Genomic DNA, 13,423 nt, shown 5'->3' on the forward strand with positions numbered 1-13,423 from the left:
GGACGAATGACAGTTGAGGTGGGAAGAGACAAGAATGGCATTTGAGAGTATTCTCTCCACTTGGGAGACGAAGGAACAAGGGTAACAACTTAGAATCCCCTCACTGAAAACTCTAATGAAGTGTAAAGTTTCCAAATTAAGTAGTCATTTATTGAGGGCCTAATGTGTGTTAGAAAGTTTTTAAATGGCAGCCCAGTGACCTAGGCTGGCCCAGCAGACTTGTTTTGTTTAGCCAACAGTATTTCAATGCTTGATGCAACATTTTTATATTGGGAGGTTTCACATAAAAGTGCAGATTTGGGGGGCTCTTTTGGGAAGAGAGATGTGGCAATACTGGGCCTGCCTTTTTTTTTTTGGGGGGGGGGGGGCCTGCCTTTCTGACGCAACATTTACTGCCTGAAGCTGTGAAGCTGCCTGCTTTCGATGCACCACACTCCATCCAGTACACCACAGGCCCTGCCACTGCCACAAAGTACAGATGTGGTCAGGACAGGCCCCCCCACCCCCGCTGGCTCCTGAAAGAATCTGTGACCTCAAATACTTGAGCAGCCATCTGGGGGCGATGTTTATCCCATTATTTATTCTGACTTTCAGCAGCTTGCTGAGGTAAGAATCATTTCCCTCTTAAAGAGGATACAAGGAGGTATCCCATGAACCCATAGCATCTTAGCAGGGATTCAAACCCAGGCATGCCTGCCTGGAAGCCTAGGCTTTTTTTCTTGAGCAAACTCTCACTGCCACTAGCTCCCACCCATTAGTCCAAAAGTACTTGTCCAAAACAGCTCTCCCTTTGCCTGAAGGACACTGTGACTTCCTTGTTACATCACTCTCTCAATCATAATTGGGCTAAGAGCAGAGTGTGGCCCGGCCCACTAGGTCCCCAGGGCAGCCCTGCCAGCCCAGCCCAGGAAGGCCTGGCTTGGCCACGTACACACCATGAAGTACCCCCTGGTGCCACTGGTGAACGACCTCACGTTTTCTTTCCTGGTGTTCTGGCTCTGCCTGCCAGTGGGTCTGCTGTTGGTCTTGTTGATCATCTGGCTACGCTTCTTACTTAGCCAAGGTGAGTTGCCCATGCTGGGCCCTAATCCTGAAGCTGGGCAGGGGGTTCCCGAAACTGGGCAGGGGGTCCCCTGAAGCAACTGCAAAGAGAAGTTTTCTTCATGTACTTTAACCACTGGCTGAGACAAGCAGTCTCCAGTAGGAGCAAAGGATTAGTTGAGTGAGGCTAAGAGTGAGCGCCGGAGTTTGGGAAGCAGTGTGTGTGTGTGTGTGCTCACACCTCTGTCCCCTCAGGGCCACTGCTAGCACAGAAGGTCTTTGGTACAAATCACAAAGAGGTGGCCCCTGCCCACAGATGAATTCGTAAAAGGGGCCCTTTCCTATGAACGTAGCCAGGGCACAAGGCTGGGGGAGCAAGGCGTGGGCTGGATTTCAGCCTCTCCCAGTCACCCTGCTGGGTAGTTCTGTGCAGTAAACAACTTACACAATGGGATATGGCAGCCCTAGGCATTTATCAGGTGCTAGGAGACCATTCCCGCTGCTTTCTGCCCAGACTATACATCAGGGAGGCATCTGGGTTGCAAGATCACAGAGGCTGACCCTTGTCCTGAGCTCAGCATGTGGCCCAGAGGCACAGGAGGCAGGGAGGAGCTGGCCAAGAGGAAAGCTGAGGGCCTGTGGCGGGGATGACCTGCTCCTCAGATATCCTGTCCCCCTGGGTGCTCGCCTCACCATAGGGCCTCTCCCCTGGGGATCGCTTGACCTTCCACCTCCTTCCTTCCACCTCCTGCTCCTCAGTTCCAAGACTTTTGCCCAGCTAGGCAGGGAAGTTGCTGGGGTACCACCAGCTCTGGTTAGATGGCATTGAGACAGGCTAAGCAGTTCATCCCCAGAACTGCCCCACGTTCTCAAATGTGGGCGCTGGTAATGGTGTGATTATTGGGAGTTCCTGGGGAGACCTTCCAGAAAATGCCTGTTTAAAGTATCTCACATTCCCAGGGTGGGTTGCAGCCCTCCCCAAGGGGCATAACTCACAATGGGCTGGTGGCTCGTGACTGGCAGGAGAGCCCTTGTCTGTGTAGCGGCTCTAAAGCCATCTCTGGAGTCTAGCACCTGGGCCCAGATTTTAGCCTCGCCCCTTAATAGTTCAGAATGATTGCTAACATTTTCTCAACACGGTACTAAAGGTGGTGCTAAAGACTGATGTGCATAATCTCATTTAATCCTCAGAATAACCCTGCGAAGTAATCCTTATTGTACGATTGAGGAAACCGAGGCTCGGGGAGAGAAGCCATGTGCCCACGTCACACACCTGTGAAGTACTTAAGAGTGCCGCTTACCTGGTGTCAGTCACATCCTGGCTCTGCCTCCTACCAGCTCTGTGACTTTGGGCAAGTCCTCTCTGAGCCTTGGGTTTCTCATCTACAGGATGGAGATAATACTGGTTCCTACCCCTTGTGGAGAGATACGTGTGAAGGGCAGGGCACTCAGTGTGTGTACACACGTGGCACCTACTAGATGCTTATAGGCTGATGAATAATCCAGTCCGTGTTGGTTTTGTCAAGGTAGGAGGAAGGGTAGGCATGGCTTCAGATGGCTTCTCTGGAAGCGAGGAGATGCCTCACCTAAGGTCTAAGGCACTCCTCTCCAGCAATTCATTCTCCTTGAAGGCCTCGCTCTAAAGCCATCCACAGCCTGCCCCGCCCTGCCCTTTTCTCAGACTTTCTCCCACATCCCATGTGGCCCTGTGCAATAAGGCATTGGTTATTTGCCAGGACCAGAAACTGTCCTTAAAGTGAGATGAGCAGTCCTCCCTCAGCGGCCCAGCCCAGTCTTCTTGGAGCTCTTAGTATTATCTCACCGGTAGTGTCCTGGTGCCGGGGGTGGGGCCTGCCAGGGTTCGGGGGAGCTGGTTCTCAGGACACCCTGACCTGTAGTTTTCTAGTCCGCTGTGGACCTTATTGGAATCAATTTGGCCAGGAATCCAGTGTGAAAAGCAGATAGGACTAGCCCTGATCCTCCCTACCTACCCTGCCTGGCCTGGCTCAGCAGGGCAGTTCCAGGACCCAGGAGGCAGCTGGTTTGAGCAGGGAAGACCATGTGGCCCAGGAGGATGTGCTTTCTTAAGTAGACATGGGAGCAAGGGGAGGAGAAGGGAGCTGCCTGGCAAGCTTGACACTCAGGCAAGAGAAGGTCGTGGGCAGGTGAGCCCTGGGGACACTAATCCTGGACAACACTAACCCATGACATGAGGAGAGAGGATGCAGCCACAAGTGCCCTTCAAGGAGAAGATACTCTGCTGAGGACATATCTTTGGTGATTGGAAAGGAATTTGCAGAGAGAAGAAGAGAAACCTCCGGAGATGGATTTAGGGCCGATACATGCCTTTTGAGGGTCCTGCCCACCTTGTGATGGTCCTTGGAGTGAAGTGTTATAAATTCAAAGCTACCTTTGAATCCCCTGACTTGAAACAAGTGTACCCAGTGGAATTGCAGGGAACTGGCACTGGGGATGCTGATCGGAGTCCAACACCACCACTTCCTGCCTGTGAGCCTGGACATTCTACCTTTCTGAGCCTTCCTCATCCGTAAACACAACACTAGTCATTGCCTTCAAGAAATTGTTAACAGGATCAAATGAGAACATACACATAAAACTCTTAGCACAGAGCATATGTGCAAACAACAATCACGATCTGTAGTGATGAGTGGTCCCTTCAATCACACTGCTTTGTAAAGCATCATCACTGCCAACTTTGATGAATGCCTGTTGTACGTGTTCTGCTTCAGTCAAACCCTCATCGTAGAAGAGGCTGAAATATGCCCATTTTACAGCTGAGGAAATGGAGCCCACCTTTTCTGTCTCCTGCTCTTGGTGTGCCAGCCGAGGGCTCTCTTCAGCCTCCATTACTTCTCTGCCACCAGTGAGACACCTGAAGAATATAGTAAGAAGGAGAGTCCCCCCTCAGCCTCTCCTCCTCCTTCACCTTGCCTTCCCCAGATAAATCACATTAGCAGGCTCATGCACCTACCTAATAACACATGCAGGTTTTCCAGAAAAGGGGCGGGGGGTAGTTTTTACTTGTTTTGCAAAACAAAGGAGAATTTCTCTGAAACTTGCTTGTGATGTATCATAGACATCCTGCAAGTTGAAAGCTACAGGTCTCATGTGGTTGTTTTAACAGCTTCTGACATGCCACTGGATGGATGGGCCAGCTCTTTATGCAGTGGGCATGTGCCACACTTCCATCGCCCAGACCGCTCATGTTGGACACACACACACACACACACACACACACACACACGCGCGGTTTCCAGGTGTTTTATTGCTTGTGTGTGTTTCCCCACAAAACAGTGCTGCAGTGGAAATCATTGTTAATGATATTTGTTAATAAATGGATTGGTGGGTGAACAGATGGATGGGCCAATGGTTGGATTTGTGTCTCCTCAGTGCCTGCTCTTGGACTACACTCAATACAGGTAGGTCATTTGCTCACCTCTAGGGCCTGTCTCTATATGATAGGTGGGGATGGTCACTTTCTGAGTCATAGGACAAACGTTTTTGGTCTCTGGTCACCTTCGAGGTCCTAAAGTCTTTTTTTTTTTTCATCTTTTATTTTTAAATTTTTTTACTTCAATTAATTAACATATAATGTATTATTGGTTTCAGAGGTCGAGGTCAGTGATTCATCAGTCTTATATAACACCCAGTGCTCATTACATCACGTGTCGTCCTTAATGTCTATTACCCTGTTACCACATCCACCACCCCTCTCCCCTACAGGGCGGGCCCTGAAGTCTTCCTGAGATCTCAGGGCTGTCCCATGTCATGATTCTGCCTTGGTCTCTTGGTCTCAGATATAGCTGCAGGAATGGCCAGGCTTGGTAGGGGGCTCCTTTTGGGTGAGGGGTAGGAGACAGGATATGACCACCCAAAACGCCTTGTTTTGTACCTCCACAGATTCAGAGGAAAATGACTCAGATTTATGCTTTGACTGGGAGCCCTGGAGCAAAGGCCCAGCACAGTTTTGCTGGGAGGGGACATTCCATAGCTAAGAGGAGGAGAGACCCTGCTGGTGAGCCTCTTCAGCCAGGTGAGACCCTTTTGGGGGGGCAGGAGTGGGGAGCAGGAGGGGAAGCCTCAGTTCCTACCCAAAGCCTAGGTGGCTGCCATGTTGGAGGTCTGCTGTTTGGGAATACTCTGCTTCATTCTGTCGGAAACCTGTTTTCACCATGTTGGAGAACCAGCCTCCTCTGCCATGAAGAGTTCCTTTACAAAGGTCCCCTACCCTTTACCTCTGTGACCTCACCTCCCACCACTCTCTTTAGGGTCTTTGCACTGGCTGCTCCCTCTGCCTGGAGCTTTTCACCCCACGTCCACTTGGCGCACTCCCTCACCTCAAATGTCCCCCTTACATTTCTGCCCTAGCACTCACCACCTCCTGACATTTCTGATAATTGTTGCTCTAAATCCAAAGTGCTTGATGGGCAGCCCTGGTGGTGCAGTGGTTTAGCGCCACCTTCAGCCCAGGGTGTGGTCCTGGAGACCCAGGATCGAGTCCCACATCAGGCTCCCTGCATGGAGCCTGCTTCTCCCTCTGCCTGTGTCTCTGCCTCTCTCTCTCTGTCTCTCATGGATAAATAAATAAAATCTTAAAAATAAATAAGTAAATCCAAAGCATCCCAGCACTCCTGACACACATGGCGGGGGGGGCAACAGCTATTTGTAGAAGGAATGACATGATGCCAGTGATGACAATTGCTGATGGTCATTGGACACTTAACAGGCACCAGGGCCTGTGCTGAGCACTTCCCTTTCACAAGCTCATTTATCAGATCCTACGAAGATGGTATTATTCTTACCTCCATTTTGCAAATAAGAACTCTGAGTGGCAGTGCAGTAAGTAATTTGCCCAAAGTAACAGGGCTCTGGTGGCACCCACTGAACAGCTGCAAAGACTCATCCATTCCCCTGGAGTTAAATGTCATCCTTGTGCCAAAGACCCCCACACTCTAATTGTCCTTCTCAACTCTATTATCTCTTTATACCTTTTCATGGCCGGAACGGGAGTCTTGATTCCCTTGGCTATCCAACAGTGCAAAACACAGAACGTGATCTCCTGCCAGCTTCTTTCCATCTCCATGAATAGCACCTCCATTGATTGCCTTCATTGCTTGAGTCATAAATGTGGAGGTCAACCTTCATACCGTTCTTTTCTTCCCAGCCCACATCCAGTCCATCAATAAGTCTTAAACTCTGTCCCTCGTGCACCCACTTTTCTCTGTCCCCTTGGTTCCATGGCTTGCCCTATTCCAAAGTCTGCTGATGCCAGATGTCACTAACCCCCTTCTTCCCCTTGTGGTCACAATGTGGAGCCCCTGCCTGCATGGGGTGAGAAGCAGGGGCACTCACTTAACCTCAGTTACACTGATTCTTAACCCTTCTGGGGCATGGGGTTGACAGTTGAGGGTACTTTTCCTGGAAAAACACACACTGTCCTTACACTCAGAGTTCTGTGTTCAGGGCCAGCTTCACGAGTGGTAACCTGTGCAGTGCCATGAGGTCCTATGTTCTCAAGAGCCCCATGCTTGCTTTGATATTCAGCCGTCACTTGTCTTAAAATTTTTAATTTTTGGTACGGGGCCCCGCGCATTCATTTTTTAATGGGCCCACAGATTATGTAGCCTGTTCTGTTTATGTACAATTAGTGGGGTAAGAAATGGAGACTAATGAACTCTGTCCAGAATCCTGTCCCATTTATATAGACCCCTTCCCACCCCATCACGCATCTTCCTCTCTCACCTTTCATTCCATTATCATCCCTAGACTCAACCTGCCATGCTTTTCCAGCCTGGTTTTCCTGGAGTCAGCTGGGTGGTTGCAGTAACCAAGGTGGATGGAAGAGACTCACCGGTGAGGGAAGAAGAAGACCCTGGCAAGTGAGGTGCTTCCCTAGGGCCCCTGACTCATCTCCACCAGTGGACTCAGGAAAGCCTCCAGAGGACCCTGCTCTTCTCCTGCTACAGATGACCTCCCAGGGTCCTTGGGGAGGAACCCAGGCCTGTGAAGATGATATAAGCAGGGACACAGGGAGAAGGTGGCCAACTGAACTCAGAGGAAATCCTAGGACAGGGCTGGGCTGGAAGGTGTGGGTCCATATTAAAGGAACGAGGGGGTTCCTGTGCTCAGGAGACCCCTGACAAACCTGCTGGGCCTGGCCACATCCATTCACTTAGCAAGCTGTGGGGCCTGGGCCCAACCCCTGGCACTGACTCCAACTATCGCTGACCATCTTTGGGAATGCCTGACTCCCATCTGTTCAAAGGGCTGGGGATCCTGCCTTCAGCTCCCACTCTCTGATTTCATACTCCCTGATACACCTTTAGGTTGACTTTAATAACAAATACTCATTTTATAAATATCTACAGAGTGGCTATCATAGGCCTAGTTATGATAAAAAAAAAATAGCTCACATTTTATGAGCGCTTGCTATGTACCAGGTACTCTTCATGTGCTTTACACAGGGGTTTAACCCTCGCAAGAATTCTGAGGTAGGGCCTTTGGCTATCCCTGTCTCAGAGATGGGGAAGATGAGGCACAGAAGGCCAAGTAACTGGCTTGGAGCTACACGGTGGAGGTGGGGTTTAAGCCGAGGCCCTGACTCTGCTGTGCCAGCTCTTCTCTAGGGAGAGGTGTGGGGGAGATGCAGGGGAGGCAATCCCCTGTCCTTACACCCTCACTGGTACCCCAGAGTTGACAGCAGAAGGGGCCAGGCCTTCCCAGTGTCCCCTCCTCTGCCACCCCACATCCCACCGGTCACCACAAGCCTCTTCAATTATCCAGAGCAAAGAGAAAGGAACCTGAATTATTAGCTCGTCTGGAGCTCAGTCTCCCAGCTCTGCTTTTTCTGCCCTGTCAGAACCATCCATCCAAAGCGCGCATCGGAACATGAACAACATGAACATGCCCTTCCCCCTGCTAAAAGCCCCCTATGGCTCCCTATTGTCCTAGAGCTGAAGTAGAGTACAGAGCTGCCCTTTGGGAGATGGGCCACACCCAATTTGCTGGACCAGGTTTCTGTTCTTACTGACAAGGCTGCCGTGAACACCCTTGAACTTTTATCTTCGTGTACAAGTGTGTTTCTATCTAGAGGGTCAATTCCAGGAGGAGAAATTTTTGAATTTAACATCTCTGCATTCACATTTTGAAGATGTTGCTGGATCACCCACCATATGGTAACACGGAGGGTGTACATTAGGTGCCTGCCCCCCCGGGCCTTTGCCCTACTGTACATGTCCCTCCCAGTGCGTGCGTGCACACACGCTCTCTCTCTCACATATTCACCCCCACACACACCGCCCCACCCCTTCCTGCACACACGCCTTGTTCTAGCTGAGGAGATTTTGGCAACCTGCGTTTTCCTGGGATGTTTCCTGGCATTGAATAAATACTTTTTGGTAACGGACATCCCCTCTCAGACTTTGGCAATTTCTCTAACTTCCCAGTTCTGTAGAGTCTCATGCACTGCTTGATCGCCTCTGCCCCATCTGCTGGGAGGGGTGCTGGAGGTCAGCTTCCGTGCTGACCTAGAAAAGCCAGGGGAGACACCAAGCTTCACCCTCCTGCCCCCAGCCACTCTGGGGGAGCCAGGGGAGCCTCCTGCAGGAAGATCAGACCCTGAGGAAGAATGGGCACTGCCTGGCACTGCAGGGAGGGCATCTGGACAGGTGCCTGGGAGCACCTGCAGCAGAAGGCAAGGGAGACAGCTGCCTGGGGCTCCTGGCAGGTGAGCAGCTCTGCATGGCAGTTGGTGGGAACTGTGGGGAGATGCCCTCCCTGCTCTGGGTGGGAGGCTGATACCCAGGGCCTCTGAGGGATATGGATTAAGGCCCCCTTTTAACATTTTGTTCTATAAGGCAGGTTGTGTGTGTGTGTGTGTGTGTGTGTGTGTGTGTGTGTGAGTGTGGTAAACACAGCCTGTGATCTTCTAGTACTGAGCTCCCCAAGAGACATCATCCCTATTACAGCAGCCGTGGCTGAGTGTCTGCTGCTGTGCACCTGCCCCAGTGCCAAGCACTTCCCATGACTTGTCTTATTTGATCTTCACAACAACCCCATGAGGTGGGTCATCATTCCATAGTCAGATGTGGAAATGGAGGCTCATAGAGGTTAAGTAATTGACCCAAAGTCACACAGCCTGGAAATGGCTCATTTTTCTGACTGCTAACTGAGAGGTATTTCTCAAGATCCATGTCCTGGATGATGCAGCTGAAGGTGGTGTTGTTGATGTTCGTAAGAAACACGAGTAAACTCAAATCAGTGAGTGGACAATGTCTCTCTCTTTGGACCTCTTGTCATGACACAACTCCCAGGCGTGCCCTTATTTTCCACCTCTAACCAGAGGCTCTGGAACCTGAGTGCAAGCCCCTCCCTCCCCACCCCCAGCAGCCTCAGTGTCGTCCTTGGCAAAGTGAGGCCAATCCTCCCTGTATTAGTTTCATGTGGCTGCCACAACAGAGCATCACGAACTGGATGGCTTAGAACAACAGAAATTTATTGCTCCACTGCCTGGAGGCCAGGAGTCCAGAAGGCACTGGCAGGATGTGCCCCCTCTGAACCTGTGGGAATGATCCAGCTTCTAGCAGCTCCAGATGTTCCTTGGCCTCTGGCTGTGTCCCTCCAGCCCTGCCTCCCTCTTCATACAGCTTTCTCCCTGCGTGTCTTCCCATTGTCTTCCCTCCGTGTATGTCTGTCTCTCTGTCCAAATTGCCCCTGTCTATAGGGACATCTCATTTGTGAGGGCCCACTCTTATGACTGCATTTTAACTTGATTACCTCTGTCGATACCCTATTTCCAGAAAAGTTCGTATTCTGAGATCCTGGGGGTTAGGACTTTCATGTATATGTTTTAACGGCACACAATAATTTCTAGCACCCTCTTCTGTGAGGATTGAATGTGGCCATGCATGTGGAGCTTTCAGCACAGTGCCTGGCTGACACTTTATAAATGTTCCATAACCTGCTGCCAGAAGAAAAAAGTTGAGCACCTGGAAATAAGGTGCTTGGTGTACATCATGCACCCAGGCACAATTTGGGTCCTTGACTTGTTTTATCCCCCTGAATCCTCACAGCCGCCCCTGGAGACAAGCATGATTTTCATTTAAATGATGTGGAAGCTGTGACTCAGAGAAGTTAAAGCACTTACCTGAAGTCAGACAGCCTAAGTGGCAGAGCTGAGGATCAACCCCAGGCCTGTGTGGCTCCATCTACCACAGTGGGTGGGACACCTGTTTGGAGGGGAGCAGGAGATGCTCAGAGGGGGAGAAAGGCAGGGAGGAAATGCACACAGGGCACAAAGCCCTGGGAAGCTTTCTGGGTCTGAGGGGTGGGAACACCTCTCAACAATAGTGAGTGGGTGGGCTGGATCACAGGCTCCCCCGGGAGGTGCTGGCAGGCTGCCAGGATCTAAGTCATTCCACTGTCACCTATCCACCTGACAGATACCCCAGCGCTGGGACCAGGCCCAGCTGGGGCTGAGGAATGTTGCCCAGAGTGCGGAGCGCTGCCCTACTCTGAGTACACGTGGCTCTCCAGGAAGTTGAGAGGTGGTACTTCCTTAAAGAAGCTTGAAAGTGCAGCTTCTCCAGATGCAGGATACCCTCTCCTCCTCCCCGCTTTCTTTCCAGGGTTTCCTACTCCTAAGTGAGATGACAACAAGTTAGATTTTTTTGTTACAAATCAGAAGTTCATTTATTCAGGTATTAACTTGTTTACTCATTCCAAGCATTTATTTACTCCTCCACTCATTTGTTTTTCTACCCATCCACCTTATGGTTCACTGATTTATTCATGCACTCATTCATGCTCTAATATATTCATATACACACCCCATATGTGCTGTTTTCCCTTCCTCTGAATGCAGAGAGTATTAGGGAGTATTAGGGACCCAAAGGTTTATTTGGGGTTCAGGATTCAGGACTTTTTTTTTTTTAAGATTTTATTTATTTATTTATTCATGAGAGACACACACACAGAGAGAGAGAGAGGCAGAGACAGGCAGAGGGAGAAGCAGGCTCCATGCAGGGAGCCCGACGTGGGACTCAATCCGGGATCCTGGGATCATGCCCTCGGCAGAAGGCAGGCACTAAACCTCTGAGCCACCCTCGTGTCTCAGGATTCAGGACCTTAAGCTACAAAATCTCAGCTGGGTCCTTGTGACTGTTTGGTCACCTCGGTTGAGAACTATGTCACCCCTCTTTCCTAGTCAGCATGCCTCTGACAGCCAGACTAGAATTTTTAAAAAGCCATTTCTCCCCAACTATAATTATGGCATGTTATAGTGTTATTATAGAAATTCAGACAGTATAGACGTGTATATGCCTATTCTCCAGAATGTACTACTGTTAACATTTAAGAATGTTACACATTCCTTGGTATATATATACATATACAAACCTCTGTGTGTTTGCTTCTACACAAATAGGATCATGCGGCCCATGTGCTTCTAGGCTTCCTTTTATACTTTAATTAATGTTATGGACAACTTTATAGGTGAGTAATATCAAAATTAACTCATTTATAATAGCTCCCCAGAATCCAACCGTATGGCTGTCCTTTGTCCTTTGGCTCATTTAAACTGGTCCCTGGCTAATGGACATTTAGATTTGTGTGGGTAAAACTCATTCCTGGAAGTATAACTGTAGGTTTCAAAGAAACAGTTAGAATCTTAATGGATCCTGCCCAATTGCCCTCCAAAGATTTCTAGCTCAGAACACACCTACGGCCAGGGAGCCCCATTGCCTTACTCATTTCACCCCATGACCCAGAGACTGATGTGGAGAGCAGATTTAGGGAATAGGGGATCCTAGTCCTAGGATAACGGAGCCCACAGAACTCCTTGGTGTGAGAACAACTTCTAGGCTCAGGGAGAAGAGGGGGAGCTCAGGGAGCTCATTTCATTCATACAGTGTATTCACTGAGCTCCTGTGAGTTGGGTGCTGTGTCCCATCCCAGGCAAAAATCACTCAGGACCTCAGGACATGTGCTCTTTTTGAGAGACAGTTGTAAAAAGCCAGAGACATATCTATCATTTATCTATCTATCTATCCATCCATCCATCCATGCACCTATCTACCTACCTACCTATTAGGGCTGTTCTCCTTCCCTCCCTTTCCCTCTCCTCCCTTCATCTCTTTGTTCCTTGTGATCCTGAGGCTTTTAGCACTGAATTCACTATAAGACAGCCTCATCCCCTCAGCCATGCTCAATATTTATCAATCAATGAACAAAGGAATTGTGTTGCCTTCCCTTTATTATTTAAAACAAAACAGAAACAACATCCTTACTTCCAGCAGTTTTTCAAACTCCAGAGTTCTGTACATATTTTATTTGAATTTGATCGTTATTATATTTTTGAGTATTTTTAATACTTTAATTTTTTTATTTTTTAAAAAATATGTTATTTATTTATTCATGAGAGACACAGAAAGAGAGGCAGAGACATAGGCAGAGGGAGAAGCAGGCTCCCTGTGGGGGAGCCAGAAGTGGGACTTGATCCCAGGATCCCGGGATCACGCCCTGAGCTGAAGGCAGATGATCAACCACTGAGCCACCCAGGCGCCCCTATATTTTTTGAGTATTGAGACACTAGTAAGATGTCACACACACTCAAGTGTGTTATATCCCCAACATTTTTGTCCATCAAAATTATATAGACGCATGCTTTAAATTGAACTTATATAATGAGTTTATAATAGTATAATTTTCTCTCTTTTCTTTATTTCTAATTATAGCCTCACTGGGTGGGCTCGAGTTTGGTTTTATATATTGACCTTCTTGACTGGACAACTTCGTTCTTTTTAGTCTATGCTAATTGTATCTTGTTTTTAGCTCAGCTTTCTTACAAGTACAGTTGAGCACTTTTCACATGCTGAGTGTCTGATAGATCACAGAGGCAGAAAGACCATTTTGAGTCTAGGGCAACACTCAGGTCCCGTTAACACAGTGGGTTAAGCAACTCAGCCAGTTGCACGCAGATAACTTGTGGAAAAAGTCAGTTTTACAAAGTCTGCCTGAACTCATGCTTTGCTCATGTGTAGCTCTGAGGTCTCTGTCATGGGTTAATGTCACCTATCTCTCCAGATATCCTGTTTCTTCAAGGCCCCAGGTACACGCCCCTGTTTGTGAACCCAAGCACCAAAAGATCACCCGAACACGGTTTCAAAGCATCAGTGGTGGAAGGTCAGTCTAAATCTCAAAGTCTAGCTTCCCTGCTTACCAGCTGTGTGGGGCTCCAGGGAAGTTACTTAAACTCTCTGAGCCTCAGCTTCCTTTTCTGCAAGATGGATGCAGCAACAGTTCCTGCCTTCTCTGCTATGAGGATGCAACGAGGTGAGTGCATGTGAAGTGTCTAGCACGGAGC

General features: G+C 49.2%; 1 protein-coding gene across 1 annotated transcript; it reads left to right on the forward strand.

Moving 5' to 3' along the window:
• Positions 1 to 861: 861 nt before the first annotated feature.
• Positions 862 to 7,210, forward strand: ADIG (adipogenin). Its single transcript, XM_072801011.1, has 3 exons — positions 862 to 1,063; positions 4,963 to 5,095; positions 6,829 to 7,210. The coding sequence occupies exons 1-2, from the start codon at positions 937 to 939 to the stop codon at positions 5,055 to 5,057; spliced, it is 222 nt and encodes a 73-aa protein (XP_072657112.1). The 5' UTR covers positions 862 to 936; the 3' UTR covers positions 5,058 to 5,095; positions 6,829 to 7,210.
• Positions 7,211 to 13,423: the final 6,213 nt, after the last annotated feature.

Source organism: Canis lupus, chromosome 26 (genome assembly GCF_048164855.1).
Source record: "Canis lupus baileyi chromosome 26, mCanLup2.hap1, whole genome shotgun sequence".
NCBI classification, from domain to species: Eukaryota; Metazoa; Chordata; class Mammalia; order Carnivora; family Canidae; genus Canis; species Canis lupus.

Coding starts and splice junctions, on each gene's coding strand:
- ADIG (XM_072801011.1), top strand. CDS start 937: ATGAAGTACCCCCTGGTGCCACTGGTGAACGACCTCACGTTTTCTTTC. Junction 1,064..4,962: donor ACGCTTCTTACTTAGCCAAG/GTGAGTTGCCCA, acceptor GTACCTCCACAG/ATTCAGAGGAAAATGACTCA.